The 25,370-nt window shown below is 41.9% G+C and overlaps 5 protein-coding genes across 5 annotated transcripts; 3 read left to right on the forward strand and 2 right to left on the reverse strand.

Annotated features, from left to right (window-relative positions):
* Positions 1 to 1,489: 1,489 nt before the first annotated feature.
* Positions 1,490 to 5,256, forward strand: LOC116393254 (bestrophin-2-like). Its single transcript, XM_031865423.1, has 10 exons — positions 1,490 to 1,520; positions 1,611 to 1,798; positions 1,900 to 2,000; positions 2,076 to 2,309; positions 2,793 to 2,947; positions 3,104 to 3,181; positions 3,555 to 3,707; positions 3,808 to 3,888; positions 3,966 to 4,120; positions 4,213 to 5,256. Exons 2-10 carry the CDS (start codon positions 1,647 to 1,649, stop codon positions 4,493 to 4,495), a joined length of 1,392 nt encoding a protein of 463 aa, XP_031721283.1. The 5' UTR covers positions 1,490 to 1,520; positions 1,611 to 1,646; the 3' UTR covers positions 4,496 to 5,256.
* Positions 5,257 to 5,399: 143 nt separating this feature from the next.
* On the forward strand, positions 5,400 to 9,522 carry wrnip1 (WRN helicase interacting protein 1). The gene is made up of 7 exons (XM_031865420.1): positions 5,400 to 6,098; positions 6,687 to 6,881; positions 7,177 to 7,415; positions 7,581 to 7,801; positions 7,944 to 8,099; positions 8,600 to 8,679; positions 8,771 to 9,522. Exons 1-7 carry the CDS (start codon positions 5,499 to 5,501, stop codon positions 9,044 to 9,046), a joined length of 1,767 nt encoding a protein of 588 aa, XP_031721280.1. The 5' UTR covers positions 5,400 to 5,498; the 3' UTR covers positions 9,047 to 9,522.
* Positions 9,523 to 9,559: 37 nt separating this feature from the next.
* Positions 9,560 to 11,648, reverse strand: LOC116393253 (chymotrypsin-like elastase family member 3B). Its single transcript, XM_031865421.1, has 7 exons — positions 11,609 to 11,648; positions 11,349 to 11,520; positions 11,093 to 11,218; positions 10,158 to 10,294; positions 9,898 to 10,040; positions 9,664 to 9,816; positions 9,560 to 9,577 (listed from the first exon to the last, which is right to left on the reverse strand). The coding sequence occupies exons 1-7, from the start codon at positions 11,646 to 11,648 to the stop codon at positions 9,560 to 9,562; spliced, it is 789 nt and encodes a 262-aa protein (XP_031721281.1).
* Positions 11,649 to 12,753: 1,105 nt separating this feature from the next.
* On the forward strand, positions 12,754 to 19,544 carry dhx30 (DEAH (Asp-Glu-Ala-His) box helicase 30). Its single transcript, XM_031865294.1, has 19 exons — positions 12,754 to 12,927; positions 13,117 to 13,253; positions 13,339 to 13,449; positions 13,538 to 13,807; positions 13,895 to 14,044; positions 14,136 to 14,288; positions 14,641 to 15,108; positions 15,270 to 15,653; positions 15,751 to 15,829; positions 16,023 to 16,127; positions 16,216 to 16,391; positions 16,488 to 16,694; positions 16,785 to 16,866; positions 17,035 to 17,228; positions 17,349 to 17,508; positions 17,633 to 17,790; positions 18,068 to 18,171; positions 18,260 to 18,399; positions 18,737 to 19,544. The coding sequence occupies exons 1-19, from the start codon at positions 12,756 to 12,758 to the stop codon at positions 18,994 to 18,996; spliced, it is 3,510 nt and encodes a 1,169-aa protein (XP_031721154.1). The 5' UTR covers positions 12,754 to 12,755; the 3' UTR covers positions 18,997 to 19,544.
* A 252-nt stretch (positions 19,545 to 19,796) lies between these two features.
* LOC116393018 (alanine aminotransferase 2) lies at positions 19,797 to 23,664 on the reverse strand. Its single transcript, XM_031864895.1, has 11 exons — positions 23,563 to 23,664; positions 23,379 to 23,468; positions 23,156 to 23,264; positions 22,055 to 22,188; positions 21,718 to 21,961; positions 21,544 to 21,623; positions 21,318 to 21,454; positions 20,471 to 20,645; positions 20,195 to 20,350; positions 19,957 to 20,069; positions 19,797 to 19,887 (listed from the first exon to the last, which is right to left on the reverse strand). Exons 1-11 carry the CDS (start codon positions 23,662 to 23,664, stop codon positions 19,797 to 19,799), a joined length of 1,431 nt encoding a protein of 476 aa, XP_031720755.1.
* Between the last annotated feature and the right edge of the window lie 1,706 nt (positions 23,665 to 25,370).

Raw genomic sequence — 25,370 nt, forward strand, 5'->3', positions numbered from 1 at the left:
GTAAGGATGCTGTCATGTTATCACAGTCATTGGTAGTAAATGACAAGAGCCTCTGCTGTGCAAATCACTGTGTGTGCGTGTTTTATTTCATTTTCTATGGCGGGCCATTAGATTCACTTAGATAACAGGTCCAAAGTACCCACTTGATTTTTGTAATAGCTGGAAAAGTCATGTTTGGAGAAACAGTGTGAATTTTTAGAAACCTCAATAACTTTTTATTGTTGTTGTAGTTTGCATTTGTTTTCTCTTACATGTCTTACATGTAAGAGAATACCTAGTTGTAATGTTATATATAATGTTCTATGCTATTTTGTTCTCATACTGCATGAGAACACATTTACTTCTTTCTAGTTGGCTGTGTATTCACCAACACAGCAGCAGCACATAAAATATGAAACATATCCAAAACATTTCAAACAGATTAATTTAAAGACAATAACCAAGACTCACAAAGCACATAAGCTCAAAGGGGTGAAATAACATTGATAACATAACAGTAATGAATATAAATACATTAAATGGACGACACTTTTGATCACAATATATCCTTCAGAGAGAATGGATTTAGAAGCTTGTAAAGAAACAGGTCACTGTTCGTTATTTCTCAGTGGAGATTGACATAAAATCAAATGTTGTTCTTGGACATGAAGTCCTGTCTGTAAAACCAGCTGTAATTGTTTTATTATGAGCTCTAAACTACTGTTTCAGCTCTCTGAGAGCATGCAATCAACTCTGGCGGAAATAATAACGATCAGAAGTAAATCAACAGAAAATGAATCTGCAACTATCTTGATAATATATTTTATATTCCTCTTTTAAATTGCTTCTGAACGTTTTAGTAAGACTTTAACATGTATGTTGTGTATTTTTCTTCTGTTCTTGTAAAGAACTTTGTAATATGTGGGTTTGATTATATAAACGGACACAGTTATTATTATCTTGATTTTAATTATTGTTATTGTCATTTGTATTATTGTTGATTCATTGTTTAAGTCAACAAATATACCAAACAATGCTTTTAATCACAAACTTTTTTTCTGACATTTTATATACTATACTATTTATTGATTAATTCATGAAAATAATCTGCAGATTAATAAAAAGTTGACAATATCATTAAATTAATCATTTTGGACATTTACAGAGCCACGTCAGCTCTGTGAGAACACACAAACTCTGAACAACTTTTATCAACTCCAAAGAAGTGAACTGAACAACAATCAACATTTTTTAACACGGGGGGATTTGCTGTGATCCTGATAGATTATAGCAAAGATTTGGTGAAACCTAACCCGATATAATGACAGCTGATTGCCCAAAAGAAGTCCCTCATTACCATTTGAGGAAAAACAAATCACACTCAGTAATTGTAGGTGTGTATCTCTACAGCTTCAGGTTCCCAGGTGATAAATCTAAAATGTTAATTTATGACTGCACAGCTGAGACGTTTAAATTGAGACCCAGAGGAAGAACTTTTCTTCCCAGGGCAGCAGGACCAGGTGATTTACCTGCCTCCATAGGTAAGACTCATCTTTATATTAGCTTTTTCATGGGAGATGCTCGTAATAAAATGTATCATGATTCACGTATCACACATTGATATTTTACAGGAATATTCAGCCGTTACTACACAGAATAAACCGGACATGACGGTTTCTTACACCCTCGAAGTGGCCAATGCACGATTTGGTGGCTTCTCCAAGCTCCTGTTCAGGTGGAGGGGAAGCATCTACCGGCTGCTTTACAAAGACTTCCTGGCGTTCTGTGGGGTTTATCTGTTTTTCAGTTTGTTTTACAGGTAAATTCACTGTTTTCATCTTTTAATTCTGCTGTTTGCTGCAGTATGACCGAGTGTTTGTGGCTCCATCAGAGGAAGTTTTTTCTTTATTTTCCTCTCAGGTTCCTCCTCACATCAAAGCAGCAGGATCTGTTTGAGCGAATCTCTCTTTACTGCGACCAGTTCACCAACACCAGCTTCATCCCAGTTTTGTTTGTACTGGGTGAGTCTGACTGAACTGGCTCTGTCTTCCACGAGCCAAATCTGAAGATAATACCTGACATATGTTTCGTCCCAGGTTTCTATGTGTCCCTGGCCTTTAACCGGTGGTGGGGTCAGTACAGCAGCTTCCCTCTGCCCGACAACCTGATGATGGTGGTGTCTGGGAACGTCCACGGGGTGGACGAGAGGGGTCGTCTGCTGCGACGGACGCTGATGAGATATGCCAACTTATCTTCAGTTCTGATCCTCCGCTCCATCAGCACAAGAGTTCACAAGCGTTTCCCAACTTTGGAGCACATAGTGGAGGCTGGTAAGAGCGACAGTGGAGAGGAATTAAGTACTTTTACTGCAGTATTCAAGAAGAACACTACGGTCATTTACCTTTGTATAATCAAATTGAATTGCCTGTTAAAACTGTAATTATTCGAGGTTTAAATAAATAGTTTTAAAAAACTGCATTGATTTTCACCAGAAAACTAAATACATTGTGCCAGTCAACATAAACAGCTCTGTATATATCTGTGTGGTACATCCATACATTCTTTTCACAGTCCTCTCCCTCTGAAAATAAGTATTAAGAGTATTTATTACTTCATTAAGATATGTGCACTATGTTTCTTGAGTAAAATATTGGAATATTTATAAGCAGAAACTTCAGTTATGATGTTGTTTCATATTGATATTTAAATTGTTTGTGGACTTTAAACCTTTTTCACATCTGCTCATCTAAAACTGTTATAAAACTCCTCTAATCACGAACATCTTTAAACCAAACTGTCAAATCTCTTTGCAGGATTTATGACCACAGACGAGCTGAACAAGTTTGAGTCGCTGCACTCTGATTTCAACAAGTACTGGATGCCTTTGACTTGGTTCTCCAACCTGGCGTCCAGAGCGAGAGAGGAGGGTCGAGTGAGGGACGACATCGCTCTGAGGCTGCTGATGGATGCGAGTTGTTTTTTTCTGTTGTTGTTGTTGTTTTTAATTTTTTATATACACAATGTAGGAATGATGGATATGAAAATTGACTTTAAAGCCCCAGTACGTCTACACATTTTGTCTAACTAACTATATAAAAGTATAATATATATTTATAACTTACAGGAGCTGAATAAGTACAGAGGCAAGTGCAGCCTCTTGTTCCACTATGACTGGATAAGCATCCCTCTGGTCTACACTCAGGTATCAAAGACAAAACTATCATTAACTAAATGTATTTTTACTTCATTTGATGGCCATTTATCTTCTTTTTCTTTAGTTTTTGTTTGAAATACAGTGATATTTTATACAAGATTTATCCAAAATTCATTACAAAAGTGACTTGATCACCAGCAGTAGAATGTAACTAAGTATATTTACTCAAAACTGTATTTTAGTACAAGTTTAAGGTACTTTTTAGATGATTATTCTGAAATGGTCCATTGTGAATAATGAGTGATTTTTTTACTTTATTTTGATGCAATACTTGTGTTGCTACTTTTACTTAAGTAAAATAACTGAGTACTTCTTCCACTACGGTTGATCAGAGCCTTGTGTTTTTTTCCTATCTGTGCAGGTAGTTACTTTAGCGGTTTACTCTTTCTTTGCCTTCTGTGTGATTGGCCGACAATTTCTGAACCCTGAGAAAGGATACAAGGATCACAAGCTGGACATGTACGTCCCTGTTTTCACCCTGCTGCAGTTCTTCTTCTACGCTGGCTGGCTCAAAGTGAGACATAACATCACGTTTCACTTGTAGAAAACAGCTTTTTGTTTTGATATGTCATGAAAGAGCAATTTCATGATACGTGTTTCTGCTCTGTATGTAGGTGGGGGAGCAGATCATCAATCCATTCGGCGAGGACGATGATGACTTTGAAACCAACCAGCTGATTGACAGAAACATTCAGGTTGTTCCCCTCAAGGCTTCTCTCCAATACAACTCGTCTAAACACCTTAAATGAGCTGCTTATTCTGTCTCCTTTAGGTGTCGATGCTGGCTGTAGATGATATGTACCAGAACCTGGCTCCCATTGTGAAGGACAAGCACTGGGCGCAGAGACATTTCTCCATCCCGTACACTCTGTCGACAGCAGCAGAGACTCTCAACCCGCCCTTCAAAGGCTCCACCTTTGACATGAGGTCAACTCATTTCATCTTTTTTGTTTCAGTGCCTTTTCTTGCTTCTGCACAGTCCAGTAAAATTACAACCAAAATGTCTGTCGTAATTGCAGGATGAGTGCCGAGGATCTTGAGATTCACCAGCCTGCAGACGCTTCTTCCGGAAAGAAACAGTATTTACCTCTAAAGGGCTCTCTGGGCGAAGGGCTGGACAGTCTTTTGCAGAGGGGCAAAGGTATCCTGCGAGGCGGGAGCCTCCCTTCTCTGGTGGATGTTTCATCACACCCAAATGAGGAGGATGATGCTGATGCTTCCCCTGAGGGCGACATCAACACCATCAACCACAAAAAACAAGAAAATGCGTTGATTAAAGTTGCAGTGGAACACAACTTGTAAAAATAGATTGTAATACTTGAACATATTGTGTTTTTGAACCAAGAATGTTCTTTTATTGTATAACATATTTTTTTGATTTGTCACAACTAAATTAATTAAATAATATAACTGGCCTAATATTATTGTATGTTAATTGAAGGGATTATTCAGTGCTTTCATTTTTCATTCATGAAGATATAGTGTTTTATAAGCACGTCTGTTTAATTGATAACTCATAGTGAGAGAGCACATGCATAATTTGAAGTGCTTTAAAGTGATTATTTATCCACTTCATGATTTTAATTTAAATACAATTACTGTCATCTTTATCAGCCAAACATGTCAACAACTCGGAGGTCCTCTATGAGATAATACATTGGTGCAATATAGTCTAATATATGTCTAATATTTGCATTAATTAAGCAGCATTTTATTGTCAACAGTAACTGGTTGACATTGAGCTAATTTTGTGTATTTTACATACTATAAAGTGCTTTAATTTGCAATGATGCACCATATTTTATAAGACGATCACATGTTTTACAGTAAAATATATCTGTAAGTAACTATGGCTGTCAGGTAATTGTAGTGAGGTAGAGTTTTTCCTTTGAAAAGTCGTAAAACGTGAATAAACCTGGAGCTCGTTCATAACATTCTTCCATAATCCACAGTCACAGTAACCACAGACACGTGCTGCGTTTAGAACTTTAAACTGTAGGAAAATACAAACCTCCCGTGTCCCGATTACAAAAACTGTTACATCCACGTGCAATTTGTAATGTAAGCCAGACTTACTATGCTAAAGGGTTAAACAAAAACAAACCAACTCCACTTTCACAATGTCCATCTTTATGTAACCTCGCGTTTTGTCACTAAAACATAAACTAGACAGGAAGTACTCTGATTTCGGACCGTCTCGTGAGCCTGTGAATGCACACAGACAGCAAACAACAGACAGGAAGTCGACTAGTAACAAAATTGGTCCACTGGTTTATGGGGGTCAAAACTTTCGCGGGAATTCTACATGGCGACCGAGATGGACGCGGTGCATTGCCCCGTATGTTTAAAAGACTTCACGTCTGCCACAATTAACGGACACCTCGACGCGTGTCTGCTGAAAAGCGGGACCGACAGCGAACCTCCGTTAAAGAAGTCTCGCATCAGTTTAACGGCTGAACCTCCCGGTGTCAACAGCACCGTGACCTCCTCCATGGCTGGTGCTCCGTCATCTTCGGTGTTTTCTCTGTTTCAGACCAACCACAAGAGTAACGTTTCAGGTCCAAGTGAACGGAACGGTTCGAGTAAACAACCAGCTGTCACCGCAGTCAACAAGGGAGTTAAACGTAATTTGTCGAGCGAGGCAGAACCGGGACCGGAAGGTGCAGAGGATCTCAAGAGCCAAAGTTCTGGATTAAACGGACAGACCCTGAAGGCATCACCTGCTGTATCGCCACTCACGCTGCTGACGGGAAACAAGCCTCTGGCGGAGCTGCTGAGACCAAACACACTGGAGGAATACTTTGGGCAAAATAAAGTTGTGGGTCCGCAAACACTCCTCCGGTCTCTTCTGGACTCCCAGGAAATACCATCTCTGATCCTCTGGGGACCACCGGGGTGTGGCAAGGTGGTGAAGCATCCATCTATATCCTAAATTCATCTCCCTTCTGTCTTATTTTATTGTAAAACTGTATGCAAATGTTGTTGTTTTAATAGTTTTAACTGTTAGACACAACATATCTGCACTTTAATATATGCAGCATTGGTCTGTAACATTAAGGACTGTAACTACAAATTGTTAATCTGCTGATTTAATTAATAACTTTGTCTATGAAATGACAAATAATGAAAATTGTAAATTGCTTGCAAGGTAGATTATTTTCCCTGTCGATTTAAAAAAAAAAAAAAAAAAAAAAAAAAAAAATCATCAATAGATTATTCTTTCAATCAATAAAATGTCAGAAAGTAGGTGTCCATCACACAATAGGTGTCATTTAATTATAGCCCATGGTGACATCCTAAATATGTTATTTTTGGAGCTTGTAACAAGGTTTTATAGTGAAGATGAGATTCATAAGGCCCTCAAAGCACGTTGCATTATATGACCTGGAAAATTATAATAAATTGCTCAATAATTGGAGTTACAAGCTGCCATATAGGCGCTAATAATATACCCAGTCCATGTATTTTGATCATATCACTTGTTGTCTTTCAGACCACTCTGGCTCACATACTCTCGAGCACCAGTAAAAAGAAAGGCACAGCTCGATTCGTCACTCTGTCTGCCACCAGCGCGTCCACCAGTGACGTCAGAGAGGTGATCAAGCAGGCGCACAACGAGCTCCGACTGTGCAAGAGGAAGACCATCATGTTCATAGATGAAATTCACCGCTTCAACAAATCCCAACAGGTGGAGTGTTGAGCCAGACAGATGTGCTCCGATCTGTGTTTGGTCTGCAACTTCAGAAATCGGTTAAAAATAGGTTAAAGAAAGACTTGAAGGTTGATACCACTCTCATGTCAGTCAGTCAAATATGAAGCTACAACCAGGAGATGGTTAGCCTAGCTTAGCATATAGACTGGAAGCAAGGGTAAACGGTTAGCCTGGCTCAGATAAAAAGTATTGTCTACAGCCTTAACTGCCCCCTCCCATGTCTGCTTTGGTCTCTCCCTTCCCCTCTCTCATTACGTGCCTGTGTCTGTAGGACACCTTTCTTCCTCATGTGGAATGCGGGACGGTGACTCTGATCGGGGCGACCACGGAAAATCCGTCCTTCCAGGTGAATGCTGCCCTGCTGAGCAGGTGCCGGGTGCTGGTTCTGGAGAAGCTCTCTGTGGAGGCGATGGGCCTGATCCTGGACAGGGCCGTGGCCAGGCTGGGGATCCGAGTCCTGGAACAAGATCCAGCAAATCCGAAGCAACAAGACCAATCAGACGGACACGAGTAAGTCACCAGATAACTCAAAATGCTTTGGTTGAGTGGGAGGCCTGTTGTCGTCTTCTGTTTCTGACTTATTGGGTTCAATTGGGGTCAAAGAAAGTATTGAGACTGATACAGTATATCTGATAAACTGTTTATATATCTGTAAATTATTATTGTTTTTTTGAGGCCAAAGATTTTCATTGAACAAAAAGCTCTGGACACCATCGCCTACCTTTGTGATGGTGACGCGAGAGCAGGACTCAATGGTCTGCAGCTGGCTGTTCAGGCTCGGGTGAGCTCGGCCCAGCCCGACCAATCAGAACGAGGTGGTTCTGAGAAAATACTGGTGAAGGAGGACCACGTGAAGGAAGGTCTGCAGAGGTCTCATATTCTCTATGACAAAGCTGGTAAGCCCAGATGTCCTTACTTTATTCATTTCATATTTAAATACCACCAAGTGACGTTTCTGACGCCAAGCTCTCTATTTGTTGGTCTTTTTTCTGTCCAGCACATAGTACTGATGTGTTTGTGTGTGTGTGTCACTCAAAGGTGAAGAGCATTACAACTGTATCTCTGCGTTGCATAAGTCTCTGAGGGGCTCCAATGAGAACGCGTCTCTGTACTGGCTGGGCCGCATGCTGGAGGGCGGCGAGGATCCTCTCTATGTGGCTCGCAGACTGGTCCGCTTCGCCAGCGAGGACGTGGGTACGTGAGACCAGAAACCATTCGTTACACCATCGCTGCATTTATGTATTCTTGATCACTCACTGTATTTTGATCAATACGCAGCTGCCAACTAGCCCGACATTAATGGTTTTGATTATATTGTACTGATCGTGTGTGTAGCTTTGCATAGCTGTGCCCTTAAGATGACATTTAATTAATTTACTCTTTGAACTTTTGGCTCTTTCACTCTCTGTTGTTAAGCAATTAATTCAGCTAATACTTTACTGTACAGGCAACTTCTGTTAGACAGTAGTTGCCTGTAGAGTGTATGTTTTGTTATTTATTATGCATATTTTATTGTGCTTGTTATAACTTTCTAATATGCAAGGAAATCCAATTCTACTATTGTTTTGTTTGTTGTTGTATTGTATTTTGTTTTGTAATGTAGAAATAAGAAAGAGAAGATTGTGAGCGAGAGAATGTATATTTTAATGCAGTCTGACTGGACGTCTTCCGTCTCTTTCCCCCACGTCTCTCAGGAATGGCGGACCCCGCCGCTCTTCCTCAGGCTGTGTCGGCCTTTCAAGCCTGTCACTTCATCGGGATGCCCGAATGTGAGGTAGGCTCTACCTGAGTCATATCAACCTGATATTCAGTCAGTCTTATAATAGTTGTATACCAGTGTTTTCACCTCTGTTACTGCTCAACAGGTGATTCTGGCTCAGTGTGCAGTCTATCTGGCACGAGCACCTAAGTCTGTGGATATATACAAGGCCTATGCTAATGTGAAAGCCTGTTTGAGGAACCACAAAGGCCCTCTGCCTTCTGTCCCCCTGCACCTTCGCAACGCCCCCACCAGGCTGATGAAGCAGCTGGGCTACGCTAAAGGCTACAAATACAACCCGGCCTTCAGCGACCCCGTCGAGCAGCAGTACTTACCTGAAGAGCTGCAGGGCATCGACTTCTTCACCTGGACACCGTCATGAGGATCTGATGCACTGACGGACACAACTTATTATAAACGGTTAAAAAAAACACAAGGCTGCTGAATGAAAACATTGTTTTCTTTTCAAGCTAATCCGTATTCAAATGTAGGGTTAGGGTTAGGTCTTTTCATTGACTGATTATTTGCAAAGGTAAAATAATTCTTCATGTTGTATTCAAATTTCTCTTCAATTAGACTTTTCTGTTTTTGAATATATTATAAAGGATATAGTTACTATTTACAGTTAATTTACTTCTAAATGTGTTCCTAATAAAGACCTTAATCTGTTTTAATGCATAACAATACATAAAATGCAGTAACTGTATGCAGTCTTTGTATTTCTAGAATACATAATCAAATATTTACTATGTTGAACGTATATGTTGGTTTGTCTTTATCCTGTTCTTGCATTGTTGTCAAACACTAAAATATATTGTTATGCAATGAATGCTATAACATTAAATGACGTTATACAGTTTATTGTCCGGTCACTTCTGTGGTTATGGAAACTTCTTCAGTTTTGGGCCATGGTCTGAAAAATAGAACAAGATTAAGTTTGTACATTTTACAAACAGCATATATTTATTATATGGTTGCCATTCACGTGGCTTCCCTCACCTCACTGATCCAGGGGATGAAAGTGGCCACTCGGGTGAAGACTGTGGGCCTCTGTGGGGTGTTACAGCCCCGTCCGTCCACAAAACTAGTCAAACCTTCCACATACCACTTACCGTCGCTGCCCTCACAGTTCAGAGGACCTCCGGAGTCGCCCTGGAAGATCACAGCAGATATTGGAGTAAACTGAACATGGTGTCGTTTGTTTCTCACAAAGCTTGCGTGGTTGTTCCTCACGTCGCATGCTGACTTGCTCTCTCCTCCTGCACAGACAATGGTTGTCTTTGCCGAGCTGCCCCACCAGTCACTCTGACTGCAGGTAGTGTGATCCACCACAGGAAGTAGGGCCTGCTGCAGTGTAGTCGCCCGAGGACCACCAGCTGCAGAGACAATGACATGTTAACAGCTGAACGTTTGAGTAAAAATAAATTAGATTTACACGGTATAGTGCACTTTAACTCCACATGAGCTGGGGGTTAGCAGACTTCAGGTCTTACAGTAGAGCCGACCCCAGCCTGTGACATAACAGGGCTGGTTGTGGGCAAGCGCAGCGCCGTGCTGAGGCAGGCAGGCCGGCTGAACTTTGTCATTGATGACAGCGTTTGTCTCCAGTTTAAGCAGGGCGATGTCATTGCTATAACAGGATGAAGCACAAATAATTAAACATGTCGGTACATTTTCATTGCTCAGAGTCTATTTAACTGTAAAGTGTTTGTTGGCGAATTAATTTAGAAAACTTGGTAACACTTTGTATTAAGCTCCTTGTAAAAAGCAGTAGTTAAGGTAATAAGACCCTTAGATGCTTATTAACATTATAAGGTGTTAATAAGACTATAGAGGTTAATAATAGCATAATAAACATGTCTGTTGTTAGGTAAGACATTTATAACAAAAAGCTTATTTAACTATTAATAAGTGCATAATAACGGATTTATTGACCCCAATGAGGCATTGTTCTTGTAGCTGCAAAAAGCATATAGGTGACTGTTAATAAATACATAATGAAGTATTTATCAAATTTAATAAAACAACAAAAAAGCTTAGTAAAGTTTTAACATAACAAGTAAGTTATTTACAGTCAATGAATATGTTTTTATAAACAATTATATGGAACTTAAAATGCTTTTATGAACATTCTTCAGTTTCTTGAGTACTTATAAATGTCTTATAATCCAACAATTACCGTCTTTATGTTGCCACTTATATAGTCTTATAACATATAATAATGTTAATAAGCATCTTCTAAGGACTTGTTACCTTTTGACTAAGGCTTATCACAAGGACCGTAATATGAAGAGTTACAGAAAACTTTTATTTACTCAGCTGCTGTTCACCAAACAGTGTACGGACATGTTTACTGTGTTTCTTAATAATTCACTACAGATCTGGAGCGCTGGAGTGTTTATGTTGAGAAGTGATGATGATGACTTACCCACAAGACACACAGTTGTCGTTCCATTTGGGATGGATGAACATGTTTGCCACCATAATGAACTGTTCAGGTCCCTCCTCCTTGTTGATGTCGTGCTCAGCAAGAACAACCCTGTAGGTGTGGAATCTGGATCGGAAAATATTTAAAGTTCTTAAAAGTTTTAAAGTAAATACCTGGTTGATGAAAAGCCTTTTATTTTAATTTGAAAACAATTGTTTATCAGAGATGTAAATGACACAACTAAACGTTTCATCACGTGATGCAGTGTGCAGCAGTCAGGACCCAGTTAGGAGCAATAAGCGTTCCTCCACACGTGGGGAAGAACGACTCCAGAGAAACCTGCCATGGCCAGCTGTAGGGACGGGCCTCTTCCCCGTTCACCACCCGGCTGGTGCTGGGCTGGTAGCTGGGTTCACCACACCCAGACACTTTAAGACAGGGAGACACAGTGAGATTACGTATTCACACCATGCATTTATTCCCAACAGTAAATGAATGTGTTCAATGCGAACTCACCAGCTGTAACAACCACGAGGAGGACAAGTATTACTTCCATCTCTTATTCGTCCAAATAACTGGTTTTTATCATGCAGAGCTATTTATGGGCAGCAGTCCAGACACCAGACTCAACCTGGGAGTTTTCCTCAACATTCCCAGGTGGTTAAACCGTTGTGTAGTCAGATAACAGCTGGAAATTACACTGTTTAGTTGTGCAAATTGAGACATCCCAATAATACAAAGCAATACACAAATTGAAAGCTTGATCCAAAGCTGGTGGCACCACCACATTTTAAGATTATTTTACCAAAATAGAGTTAGTGTTTTATTCTTACACAGGGCCCCAAATAATAATAAATAATAGTTTCTATGTGTCCGGGTTTTTAGGCAGGATGAACTACGTTATCTATTATAACAGCACTAATTTAAGAAATATATAAATGTGCAACTTAAGTGGGTTTTGTAATGACGGTTAAAGCAATTTGGTTTTGCTGTTTACAAGATCTCTCAATCTCAAATGTCAATTAAGACAATTTAAGGGGTTTGTTTTTTGCCCTTCGTAAAAATATTGATTCAGCGTAAAAGAATGATAAGACTGACAAATACCTTTAAAATCTACTTAACTTGCTAATCAAGAACTAAAGTGTTTTAAGGGGTTTGGGTTATTCCATGAGAACTTAATAAATATATGAATAAAGAGTCAATAAAACCGTAAATCAATAATTGGGGGATTTGTCAGATATGTCAAATTAATGTGTAAAATTAAACAATAAGTCATGGACCCGAATACTTTAACTTGGCTATTAAGGGTTTCCGTTTTTAAGGTGTTTTCTTTTTCTTTCGAGAACTTAATGAATAAATTACTACAGCTTAAAGAAGCATAACTTGACAATTAAGGAACTGGACAAATATTCCATATTATTGTGTAAATGAAGGCGAAATCCATATGTAAATGAATTAAACTGTTAATTCATGAAACCAGTTGAAACCAGTTTGAATTAAAGGGATTACTTTCAGTCGTGCTTTCTTGTACACCCATGAGAAGATGAATAAATAACTAAAACAATTCCCCCTCCTCACCACAAGGTGTCGCTGTGATCGCCGGTGTCTTCTTCCGCGCGCTGCGCAGAAGTACGAATGCAGAAGTACGAATTGTAGTTTAAAGATGGCGCAACCCGGTGTTTTACTCGTGCGACTCAGAGCGTTGTATAATGTTTCCAAATGTGTTCCTACAGGAGGCCAAACTGCGTCCAACTGGAGCAGAGAGATGCGGTGGTACAGCACAAAAGCGCGAAGCTTTGAGGAAAGCGGGACACCGTATTTACAGACCAAACGAGGTGAGCGCAGAGTTAGCGGTTAGCTAACAGGTGACAGCTCGCAGCAGAGATGAACCTCAAGGACATTCATCGTGTATAAACACCACGTTAATGCTCATGTTTCTGTGTCTTTTCCTTCCAGTTAAACTGAGTTTAAAGTGGACATAAGATACCGTTAACCTCACTATGTGTGTTTTTTTACCTGGTTAGATAACTTGAGCCCAAACCTCCTGAAGGAGTTTCCAGATCCTAAAGGTCTCTTGAATAACACCATCTCCCGGTCACTGGGAGTCAACGACCTGTCCCAGCTCATCCAGTACAGCTGCACGGACAGTGCTGGTGTTAAGGTCAGAACAGCATTATGAGATGGACGACACATCCAGCTAATGGTTCACATATTTAAGCTTTGTACTGTGACTTTTGTTTCTGTAGAAAGCCACTGTCACTCTGCTGTGGCCCTGCAAGATCGAAGAGGAAGGTTTCGCCTCCAAGAAGATCGATGCAGAGCGATTTGCTGCAGCTGCTGCTTGTTTCAAGCTCAGAGTACGACTGTAACAAGCAGACACACATTACCATGTTGTCTTACCAGCCTGTAGTGGTATTTGACCCCTTCCTCTCTCTTTGTGCACAGGAAATGGGTGTCATTGGCCAAAATAATCAGCTCCCAAAGAGGGGAGCTGGCAGGGGAAGTGGAGGGCTACAATCTCAACTGTATGATAACGAGGAAGAGTCGTTGACAGAAAATGTCCTTGTGCCTAAAGCGAAAGCAGATGACCCGGAACAATGGCTTCCCCCCAAAGAAGACCCCCCCACCATCTCTGAAGCTCTTTCCCTGTTTCCACAACCTAAATCTCTCCTCACCAGGGTCATCCAGGTGGCCACGTCATCCAACAGAATCAGGGTTGGTAGCTCCCGTCCATTGCACAATGAAAGCGAAGCTCTTAACTCGTGTATTCTAAACCGTCTGTCATTCTCTGTCCTCTAACAGGAGATAATTCAGTTCAAAATAACAGGAGGAAAGCTGAAGAAGTGTGACCTGACGCTGCACTGGCCAGAGGAGATGACGTTCTCCGCCACGGCGAGAAACCGAGTGCTGGCAGAGAGGACGGCTGCAGCTCTGGCCTGCATGAAACTGAAGGTGAGGACTATTTTTTGGGAAAACGACTATACCTTCACCTATGTGTTTAGAGCCGTGTTAAAGACATTGCATCGTGTCACCTGGGTTCCAGGAGCTGGAGCTGCTGGATAAAGACAACAACCCGCTGACTCACGCCAAGTACCACCGACAGAAGGTGAGGGAGGCGGGAGAGCGAGAGAGACGCCCCCTCCCTGTGGAAGTCCCAGAATACCTGGAGGAGCACATGAGAGAGTACCTCGCACAGGTCAGTCTTCACCTCACGTGAAAAAGACGGGTATTTTCTTATCACGTGTGTATCGGCACTACATGGACAAAAGGGAGTCTGGTTCTTTAAAGGTTAATAGCCCAGTAGCCTATACTTTAAAACGGAGATAACAGATTGCAATTTTGCAGCCTTTAAATATGCTTTTAATGATAAAAAATGTCCTCCAGCATCAGCACCTAATGTTCTTGTGGCTCAATTCTCTGGAGCCAGGTTCCAAAAGCCTGCTATAGAAGCTATGCCCATGTTTTTGTAATGTTTGAGGGTTCACATGCCTTTTGGCCGTGATGTATTAATGCTATGTAAAAAATAATGCCTCATCTTTTTATAAAAGTACCCAGTGGCAACAGAGGTACAGAAGCTTTGGGAGGAAGAAGAGGCCAGAGGACAGCAGGCGGTGAACCAGGAGGATGAGGAGGAAGAGGAGAACCTGACGGACGCCATCACAGGCCGGCCGTACAGACATCTTTCCGAACACGAGGCTCGGCAGCTCAGCGCCCACCTGCAGGAGGAGTGGGAGAGGGTGAGCCCCGGGCTGAGTGTGGAGCTCCCGGTCGATGCCCACCGTCAGCGCGTGATCTCCGAGGTGCAGTCGTCCCGGGTGGTTGTGATCGCTGGTGAGACGGGATGTGGGAAGACGACCCGCATCCCTCGCTTCCTGCTGGAGGGGTCTGTGAGAGGTGGCGAGGGGGCCACGTGCAACATCCTGGTGACCCAGCCTCGCCGGATCAGCGCCGTGTCCGTGGCCCAACGTGTTGCTCATGAGATGGGTCCAGCTCTGAAATCCTCTGTGGGATATCAGGTAGACACAAGTTTATAGTTTACAATCAGCTTTAGCCTCTCTAGAGGGAGCAGTTCAACTAGTAGAGCTTGTTCCTTCCTTTGTTATACCATCGATATTAAGGTTATTCACATTAGTAAATGAATCTGTTTGTAAAGAAGTAATACTTTCCTGTTGCGTAGGTGAGACTCGAGAGCCGACCACCAGAGCGCAGCGGAGGAGCCTTGCTCTTCCTCACAGTGGGCGTCCTGCTGAGGAAGCTGCAGTCCAACCCGTCCCTGAAGGGAATCAGCCACGTGGTGGTGGACGAGGTCCACGAGAGGGACATCAACACGGACCTGCTGCTGGCCCTGCTGCGCTCCAGCCTAAAGGAGAACCCCGACCTACGAGTGGTGCTTATGAGCGCCACCGGGGACAAGCAGAGGCTGTCCGAGTACTTTGGGGGCTGCCCAATTGTTAAAGTGCCCGGATTCATGCACCCGGTGAAGGAAAAATACCTGGAGGACGTGCTGAGTGAGATGGGACGCCCGCTGCCAGCACAAAAGAGAGTGGAGACAGACAAGCGGGTGAGACTGGAGTCTGTAAAGTGTCTCCACTTTAGTGTGTACAGTTTCTTTTCTCTTGTCTTGTGTTCTCATGACTTTGTATTTTATCTTGTTTAAGGGAGGAAGAGAAGATGTCACGCCAGATGCGGATTTAGTAGCTGATGTAATCGAGCATATTGACAGATGTGGAGAGCCAGGTAACCAACAGACTCATCTTTTTCTGACTCATTCTGGAAAGAGTGATCTAAATATGTAGCTTAACATGTTCAGAGACTAGCAGTAACTTATCTAACCAACAGCAAGGGATCTATACGTTTGTTAACTCCAAGTGTGACTGTCTCATATAAGAAGCCCGTTTTGACCCTAACTTGAAATCCCTTCATGCTTCAGGTGCGGTGTTGTGTTTCCTCCCTGGATGGCAGGACATCAGGGCTGTTCAAGAGAAACTGGAGGGGAGGCCACACTTTTCCTCCGGCTCACAGATGATCTTACCATGTAAGAGAGCGCCGACAGATGCACAAAGACTGGTCTTTTGTCCTCCAAGTGTAGAGATTTATCACTTAATTTACCCGTTTTCTTTTAGTGCATTCCAGTTTATCAGTGTCAGACCAGCAGGCGGTGTTCCAGCGCCCCCAAGTGGGCCAGAGGAAGATCGTCCTCGCCACTAACATTGCAGAGACCTCCATCACCATAGATGACATCGTCCACGTGGTGGATGCAGGAACTCACAAAGAACACAATTATGACCCACGGACTAAGGTCAGTATCGAACGTTTCAATGTAAACCGTTTTAACATCTGCAAAGTCTAAGCTCTGCGAGAATAGTCCAATCTGTTTCTTTTTTTTTTTTTCCAGGTCTCCTGTCTGGACACAGTTTGGATATCTCATTCTAATGTCACTCAAAGAAAGGGGAGAGCAGGGCGATGTCAGCCGGGACAGTCCTACCACCTGTTCCCTCGACAGCAGCTGGAGTCCATGACTCCCTTCCCCATCCCCGAGATCCTGCGCACGCCGCTGGAGAGTTTAGTCGTGCAAGCCAAAATCCACAGTCCTAACTGCAAGGTACTGAAACAACAACAACAATGGCTTTTATGTATTTTTTTTAATCTGTTATTTTGTGTTTTAATGATGTGTGTGTGTGTGTGTGTGGAGGCTGTAGATTTCTTATCCCAAGTGTTGGACAGTCCAGAGCGAGAAGCTGTGAGCGAGGCTGTCCGAAATCTACAAGACATTGGTGAGTGATGTCCTGGATTGCATGGTGAGATGTTAAACCATGGTGTGTGTGTGTGTGTGTGTGTGTGTGTGTGTGTGTGTGTGGGTGTGTGTATGTGTGTGTGTGTGTGTGTGTGTGTGTGTGTGTGTCTAAATTGGCATGTCTATGCTGTCAATGTTTTCACTGTAGGAGTCTTGGACAAGACAGAAACCCTGACGCCTTTAGGAGAGCGTGTCTCCTGCATGTCGTGTGACCCTCGTCTGGGCAAAGTGCTGGTCCTCAGTGCCATGTTCAGATGTGTTCTGCCCATGCTGTCTGTGGCGGCCTGTCTGACCAGAGACCCTTTCTACAACAGCCTCCAGAACAGAGCCCTCGTCAACAAGGTGAGATGTTTTAACGCCCAGCATGGTTTTAAAAGAACAGATCTGACTTTGGGAAAACAGCACAAAGTGTAATGAATTAGAGTTCGGTACCATTCAGTCGTCTGGATTCTGTTTGTCCAGGTGAAAGGGAATCTGAGCCGCTCCAGCTACAGCGACTATCTGGTGTTTATTCGAGCTGTGCTGGGCTGGAGGAGACTTCAGCATGAGGGGGACCGGGAGGACCGGGATGAGTATCTCTACAAACACACTTTGTCCAGGTTCAGCCTTCGATTCATCAATGGTTAGTTTGAAGCGCACACGGTCATTTCCGTCGTACATTGTCTGCATCTTAAATCACTTCTTCTTACCTGTTGTTTTTTTACTTTTCACAAAACTGTTTCTGTTCTTGTGCCGTCGTGCTGCAGGTCTCATCTCTCAGTTCGGCGACAACCTGAATGAAGCCGAGCTGGTGACTCGTGCCAGCGAGTGCCAGCGTTCCAATTCTCTCTACAACGAGCACAGCAACCAGGACGAGCTGCTTAAAGCTGTGCTGCTGGCCGGACTCTATCCCAACCTCATTCAGGTACGTGTGGCAACAGACCAGTCTGTTCTTCTGCTCTGCGCCATCAAAGGATAAAGCAACATTGTGAGATTTAAATATGAGCTCTTACTGTAAGGATGAAGGTTTGTCTTTAATTGTCTATTTCTGTGCTGAAGTTGTTTATAAATTGATCCATTTTTTGCTACGGTTGTCTTTCTAAAACCTTCTTGCAGCTGTCGGGGTCAAAGCCAACATTATACGTTCCAGCATCCAGGATGAAAAACAACTTCCTTTTTTTTTTTTCTCTCTTTCTCCTCAGGTGAAGAAAGGACTTGTGACCAAAGGAGGACGCTTTCGCCCCAAAAGCATGTGTTTCCGCACACACAATGGGCCGGTGGTGCTTCACCGCGCCTCAGTCAACAGGTCTGAAAACGCTCCAAAATTCAACTACAGCAGTTTGTTGTGACTTTCGTTCTGCGTGTTTAACTTATTGTCTTCTTTTGTTTTGTAGGGGAAAAGAAGAGCTCCCGAGTCGCTGGTTGACCTTTTTCAGCGCTATCCAGTCCAACGGGAACGTTTTCATCAGAGACTCTTCTACAGTCCATCCACTCGCCCTGCTGCTGCTCACAGACTGTGATATCACAGAGACAGGTAGGACACGTACTGCTGTCTATTGACAGAGCTTTAATAGAGAGGCAAAGTCCGGCCCCTTCCGGTAGACCACCATTGGACCCTATTTCAGGAAAATAAGTCAATGGTAGAGAGACAAATAATTTCTTGATCCTGGTCCAATTCAGAAATGAATTAAAACGCATGTTTGTCAATTTAAAAGATCATTTTGCAACATGTCAGACGCTTATTAGTAGTGCCATGTTACCGCTAATAGTTCCCCCTGAATCGTACACTCTGGACCCTTTGAATGTTATCACCCTCTTAGATTTCCAGTAAATGCTCGTCTCTTCATGAATAACTCTCTCTCATGCCCCAGTGAAGGGAGACCGAGTGGAAGTGTCATTTCCTGGACGCTCTCTGGTGCGCTGCGAGTTGTCAACTAAGACCTGGGAGCTGCTGTGGGAGCTACGCACTTCCATTCAGACCATGCTGTACCGCAACCTCAACAATCCCAGCAACGCAATCACCAACTCCTCTCAAGACGGAAAGCTCATCGCCTTACTCGTGGAGCTGCTCAACAATACAGACTCTGACTCTTCGGCTCAGAGCCACGACAGTGACAGCGAGGTGGATTGATGACGCTGAGCACCTTGTACCCGCTGGCTGATACAGACAAACCAAAGAGGTTGATGGTGTCCCATTTATATGTTGTTTTCTTTAAAGGAAGAACTTGAGTACTTAGTCAATACTTGACTTGAAGAGCAGAAACCCAGAGTGGACTGTTGTCTGCTACAGTTACTGTTAAGGTAAATCATAAACTCCTATATGGTGTGAGGAAATCCATTGGTTTGGACTGTGGTTTACTGCATTTGTATTTGCTTTCTGAAAAGCAGAAGTTGAATTTTACCCAGAACTCTCAGATCATTGGCTAAAGGTCATTAAAACGGACTGCATGCAATAAATGGTGTCGTATTTATTGCAATAAATATTAAAATGCCAACATGAGAGAAATGATCAGATCTCTTTTATTGTTTGAATGAATTATTGAGCTGCAGATAATGAGAACAGAAAATAACTCTAGTGTTTACCGAAACGTCCGGAACACAGCAGAAGAAGAAAAGAATACAGGCAGAGTCTCTGTAGATACAAACAGCGGTGGACCATTGTAGTGGACCATAAGTGATGATTGAGAGGGATTATACATCGTACGTTAAGAAATCGTTGCATATTAACCTTTACATTAGTCATTTAGCAGATGCTTTTATCCAAAGCAACTTAGAATTCAGATTCTATCACACCGTAGGCACAGCTATGGGAGCAATTTTGGGGTTAAGTGTCTTGCTCAAGGACACATCGACATGCCGGAGTCGGGGATCGAACTGCCGATCCCCTGATTGAAGGACGGCACTGCTCACCACTTAGCCACTGTCGCCCGTTTAAGAAAAATCTTTCATAAACTGTGTGTGAAAGCTGCTCAGGCGCCTCAGCAGTTCTTCCATAACGTCTTCAGGGACTATAATGCAGATCCTGCAGAAAGAAAGGAGGCTTTAAGGTTGTTTTCATTCAGGATAACAATGCTTGGTTTACATGATGTACCTGAAGTGGTAGGTGCCTTCCTTTGGCTCATATTCACAACCAGGACCGACGAACACACCGGCCTCTTCCAGTAGTTTGATGCAGTAGAACACATCTGGTTGCATTCCCATTTCCTAAAATAACCAAAGGTGTAAGATATTTTAGAAGTGCTACCTCAGATATGTGACAAATTGGTTTTAATGATGATATTGCTCTGATCTTGCAGTGTGCACTTGGTTCGATCAGAGAGTATTGTAACCTTGGCCTTCTGAATGGCTTTAGGTGGAAGGTGCAGTCTGGGGAACCCGAATGCTCCTCCTTCCACCGGCTGGCAGCGGATCCCCGGCAGACTGTTGACGACCTCAAAGACTCTCTTTACATTATGAGCCAGCGTGGTCCGGATGTGTTGTGTCTCCTGCAGAAGTTAAAGGCAACAACAAAAGAAATGTCAAACCAAGGGCTCAAGTATTATTGAATTTCAGGCTATTAGACATCCTGCGAAATAGTAATCTGAACTGCTCATCTCTGGTCTCACCTCACTGTAAAGTGGGTACGAGGGATCTCCTGGTTGTGGAGGGTTCGTCAACAGATCCAGGGCAAACTGACCCAACACAGGTGCACAACTGTCCTTTGAGAACAGTTTGTAGATGTATTTCATGACCACGGGGTCCAGATTCACCAGCTCCACGTAGCCACCACGCAGACCACACCTGGTGGGAGAGAGGAGTCCAATTAGTAGTTCTGGAGATCTCAGTCAAATCTTTTTTGTAGATCTCAAAGTTTCCATTTTTGAGGCACTTTAAAGGGACAGTCCACCCTAAAATAAAAAAATGTCTTACTCACCTGTTGTGCTATTTATCAATCTAGATTGTTTTGATGCGAGTTGCCTAGTTTTGGAGATATCGGCCGTAGAGATGACGGCCTCCTCTCCGACATAATGGGACTCTATGACACTTGGCTCGCGGTGCTCAAAGGGTCAAAAATACATTTGGAAACTCTCACGACAAGATCTGTGGATTATCTTGAGTAACCAGGTCATGACTTCTGGAAAGAGACATTGCTGTTGAGTTTTTCAAAAGTATTTTTTGGTGCTTTTTGTCCCATTATATTGGAGAGATGGTCGGTATCTCCAACACTAGGACTCTCACACCAAACCCATCTAGATTGATAAATAGCACTGCAGCTAAAAGGAAAAATACGACCCTTTTAAGGACTTATTGTCTCGTCAATCTTGAGGTGAGATTATTTTGCCAGCTACTGTTTCCAAGGTCTTGAATTAACTTTCTATAAATTACAACTAGGCCTTTGTCTTAAATTGCATTTCTGCGACTTTTGTGAGGACCACCGAGCACAACTTCAGCGACTCATCAGGACTGACGTACTCTCCCATGAAGCCTTTGGATGCTGAGTGGAAGGAGGCCAGCTCCACTGTGTCTGAAAGAGGAGGACCCATCTCTGACAGAACCCTCTTGTAAGAGACAAACTCACTTTTTCCCCCATAAACACAGTCCTGGTAGACCTGTGCAGATGAACACACAGAATATTCAAATGTTTATTTACACAATGTTTATGAATTTCTCTGGATAGAGGATGCTTTAAGACGTCCACCTCATCAGCCAGAAGGAAGAGCCTCTTCTCTGAAGCGAACCGGATCACCTCTTGCATTGATTTCCTGCTTTGAACATGACCTACAGGCAACGTGGCAGAAAAACACAATCATGTGATACATATTCTTTAAAACACCAAAAATATACTTTGTCATGTTTAATGAGGCTTTACTACCCGTGGGATTCCCAGGGTTGATGACATACAGAGCTACAGGCTTGCAGACTCCCTTTGCAGATTTCAGCGCTTGGTGCAGCTCCTCCACCTGCAGCTCCCAGCCCTGCTCCTCATGAAGGCTGTAGGGAACAACAACTGCCCCCAGCCCGATCATGGACAGATTGGAAGTGGAGTAGCACGGCATCGGAGTCAGCACACCTGTTCTGGGTGAAGCCTTGCTGTTCACCAAGACGTTGAGAATATTCTAATAAGCACAGGAGAAGATGTTAATGTTAACTCGAAGACGAGGAGGAGACAGTACATAATATTACAACATGTCCGTGATAATGATTGTTACCATGAGTGCCCACTGTGAGCCGGGGCTGATGTAAATGTTTTCAGGGTAAGATGGAGCACTGCCGTCTCGTCTCGTTATGAATTCGGAGATTCTGTGAACTATTTGTGAAATACCCCCTGTGGCAGTGTAAGAACCTGAAGAAGTAACACAGGACAGCTGAGGTGACACTGTAGAGCAGCATATTATTATTGTAGTATTTTAGTTTTTTTATCTCTATATTATAAGCTATATCATACCATGTTTTCTATTTCTATTACATATAGTTCATAGTATTTTATAGAGTGGGAATATTACATATACTGTGTGTTTACAGTATTTCTTTAGACATACCATACATTTGTATTTGTATTGTATTCAGTAATCATATTTATACTTATACATCTACGCTTATAGTATGTAGAGTAGGCGACACACATCACTGCTGGAGTTGCACAAATATTTTCTCAATGCATTTATATACAGTAGTCTTAAGTATTGTCATGGTTATTTCCACTTCTTATATATGTAATGTCTTAACTGGCTGCAACTAACGATTATTTTCAAAATCAATTAATTTTTGGTCAGTAAAGAATCAGTGAACAATAAAGAATGAAGATCAATATAACCTAAAACATTTTCAAATAACTTTTTTTTGTTTTATTTCGACCAACAATTCAAAACACCAAATGATATAAAACCAAACGGAGCAACATATTCTCTCATTTGAGAAACTGAAACAATCAAATGTTAGAATTTTTATTCAATTAACTTAAATCAACTTCGCTTAAATGTAAGCCAAAAAAGGAAAACAACAAAAAAAATCATAACTTGAATCTATCCAAATTGCAAAAAGAAAAACTCACTTACATACATATGATGGTCTGCAGACAGTTTTGCCTTCATTTGCCCGACTTTAACATGTCTGTGTCTAAGATTACTGCCGCCACTTTATTACCACAAATGTGAATTGAATTTTGTTTGTCGTTTTCAAAAGATTTAAATATCACACTAAATACAATTAGCATGGCAGTAGACACTGAGTTGTGTTTGTTTGTTCTTTTGTAATTTCAGTGAGCTGACTCTTATACATTTTCATTTTAATACCACATACACTGCTCTTACCGACGCTCCCTCCAGCACATGCCTTAAGCAGCATCTGAGCCCTCTGTCTGACGTCCACTGGCAGTTTGTCGCTGTCCACAAGCTGAGGGTAAAGACATGCGGCAAGAACCTGCAAAACATGAAGGCATTAGAGTAAGACAGAGACTTTTAGCCAAAAGAAGATGCATTAACCTGCACGTGCAGTTTTAATACAGTTTGCAGATCTTTGAAGGTCACGAATTACCTGTCGGACAAATGTCAGAGGCTTCACACCGGCTCTGTGCGGGTCGCCCATGCAGACATCTATCAATTCTTTGTAGGGCTTTCTCATTCCCTGTGGACAGGTAAATTAAAAGCACAAGCACAGGTTGGAAAGCTTAATCCTGAATCCATATTGTAAATGTGTCAATAACTTTTTATATCTTTACCTGACTGAGCTCTTCCTTGATCTGGTTTGCTCGTGTGGCTAAGGATGCATGTAACTGCTTCATGTTCTTCACATTTACACTGATCTCCTGCAGGACAGACATTCTAGATAATTCTTCTGCACTTCTCTCAGACCAGTGACTGTCTTGCTGAGCTGTGTCTCGCCGTACTTGCTGAAAGTTTAATTATTTGCATGTAGACAGGATTTCTAGTTAAACATACACATGGAAGATATGTGGCAGTTGGTGTCTTATTAACAGTCAGTGCAGATTAGTGACAACCTGCCTTGTCAGTGTGGAATTGAATCGTACTTTCTCAGAACGCTGCAGATCGAGTCCTCACAACGACCAAGAAAGTGGATCACATCACTCCAGTTCTGAGGTATTTGCACTGGCTTCCTGTCCAACAAAGAATTGACTTTAAAATCCTGCTGTTGGTTTATAAAGCACTGAATGGTATAGGGCCAAAATATATCTCTGATCTGCTGCTACCTTATGAACCATCCCGACCCCTTAGGTCGTCTGGGACCGGTCTACTTTCTGTTCCCAGAGTCAGAACTAAACATGGAGAAGCAGCATTCAGTTTTTCTGCTCCAAATATCTGGAACAAAGTCCCAGAAAGCTGCAGGTCTGCTGAGACCCTCAGCTCCTTTAAATCAAGATTGAAGACTTTTCTGTTTGCTGCTGCCTTTAATTGAACCACATTCAACAATATTAATCAATTTCTGCATTTTACTACTGTATTTTATTTCTTACACTGCTTTTTAGTGTTTTAATGACTGTTTTTAATGTTTCAATGAATGTTCTTAATTATTTTTAAATCTGCTTTTCTTTTGCCTTATGTTTTGATGCTTTTAATGGTTTTATGTGAAGCACTTTGAATTGCCTTGTTGTTGAAATGTGTTATACAAATAAACTTGCCTTGCCTTGCCTTTCTCATATATGTTTACTCTTGGTCCTGACTGTATGTGACACCTGCTGAAGCTACAAGTACCTTCTCTGAGACTTCCCCATTTATTACATTAAGCTCAATTACTGCAATGCATTCCTCTCAGGTGATCACAAAATGTCTATAAATAAATTACAGTTAGTTGGTAATAAATTACCAATTAGATTCACTCACACACATGAAGACAGGCTCGCGTCGCGCAAGCTGTTGCAGTTCTGCCTGGCAGCTTCTGGAGTAATGAATACTGGGGATTAGTAAGCTTTCAAAAGACATTTTAGTGACAATTGCAAGTTCAATTTTGCAATTGAGTCTTTCAGGGATCCCTCTCCCCCTATTTCAGAAACTGGCTACAGTACTTGTTACTGTACCACAAACTTAGACAAAGAACCACAGAAAAGTGAAATGTCTTTCTTGTTATTACAATAAAATGAATAGAAATTGTTGAAATCATATGTTAATTGATGCTCTTTCCAGTCAGGAGATGGGATATGTGTAGATGGTAGTCCAAAGTATTCATTGGAATATAATAATATCTGTCTTAGGGTGGCCTTCATTGTAAAATAGATTAATTGTAGGGCATTCATGTGTCATTTTATTAACTAATTTAGCCTCATTATAATTAAAAATGATTATTCTGGTTTTTAAACAGAGTTAGTGGTTATTTTAATCTACAGCTGTTTTCTTCTGTTGTTCTGCCGTTCAAAAAACAAACAAAATTAAATTGAAATTAATATATAAACACTATATTTCCTCGACTGTACTTTTTAATATCCTTTTGAGAAGTGCTTTATTATGTCCGGATGTTTCACGGCCAAGTTTCTCCACGGACATAAATAAAAGACGTACCGCTGCACTTCCTGTT

This window comes from Anarrhichthys ocellatus, unplaced genomic scaffold (assembly GCF_004355925.1).
Source record: "Anarrhichthys ocellatus isolate YVR2014 unplaced genomic scaffold, GSC_Weel_1.0 scaffold32, whole genome shotgun sequence".
NCBI classification, from domain to species: Eukaryota; Metazoa; Chordata; class Actinopteri; order Perciformes; family Anarhichadidae; genus Anarrhichthys; species Anarrhichthys ocellatus.

Coding starts and splice junctions, on each gene's coding strand:
- LOC116393018 (XM_031864895.1), bottom strand. CDS start 23,664: ATGTCTGTCCTGCAGGAGATCAGTGTAAATGTGAAGAACATGAAGCAG. Junction 21,962..22,054: donor GCTCACAGTGGGCACTCATG/GTAACAATCATT, acceptor TGTGCTTATTAG/AATATTCTCAACGTCTTGGT. Junction 20,351..20,470: donor CGTACCCACTTTACAGTGAG/GTGAGACCAGAG, acceptor TAACTTCTGCAG/GAGACACAACACATCCGGAC.
- LOC116393254 (XM_031865423.1), top strand. CDS start 1,647: ATGACGGTTTCTTACACCCTCGAAGTGGCCAATGCACGATTTGGTGGC. Junction 2,310..2,792: donor GGAGCACATAGTGGAGGCTG/GTAAGAGCGACA, acceptor ATCTCTTTGCAG/GATTTATGACCACAGACGAG. Junction 2,948..3,103: donor CTCTGAGGCTGCTGATGGAT/GCGAGTTGTTTT, acceptor TATAACTTACAG/GAGCTGAATAAGTACAGAGG.
- LOC116393253 (XM_031865421.1), bottom strand. CDS start 11,648: ATGGAAGTAATACTTGTCCTCCTCGTGGTTGTTACAGCTG. Junction 11,219..11,348: donor ACTGCTGCACACTGCATCAC/GTGATGAAACGT, acceptor TTTCCGATCCAG/ATTCCACACCTACAGGGTTG. Junction 10,041..10,157: donor AGGCTGGGGTCGGCTCTACT/GTAAGACCTGAA, acceptor TTGTCTCTGCAG/CTGGTGGTCCTCGGGCGACT.
- wrnip1 (XM_031865420.1), top strand. CDS start 5,499: ATGGCGACCGAGATGGACGCGGTGCATTGCCCCGTATGTTTAAAAGAC. Junction 7,416..7,580: donor GACCAATCAGACGGACACGA/GTAAGTCACCAG, acceptor TGTTTTTTTGAG/GCCAAAGATTTTCATTGAAC. Junction 8,680..8,770: donor TCGGGATGCCCGAATGTGAG/GTAGGCTCTACC, acceptor ACTGCTCAACAG/GTGATTCTGGCTCAGTGTGC.
- dhx30 (XM_031865294.1), top strand. CDS start 12,756: ATGGCGCAACCCGGTGTTTTACTCGTGCGACTCAGAGCGTTGTATAAT. Junction 15,654..15,750: donor GAGTGGAGACAGACAAGCGG/GTGAGACTGGAG, acceptor ATCTTGTTTAAG/GGAGGAAGAGAAGATGTCAC. Junction 18,400..18,736: donor CTGTGATATCACAGAGACAG/GTAGGACACGTA, acceptor CTCATGCCCCAG/TGAAGGGAGACCGAGTGGAA.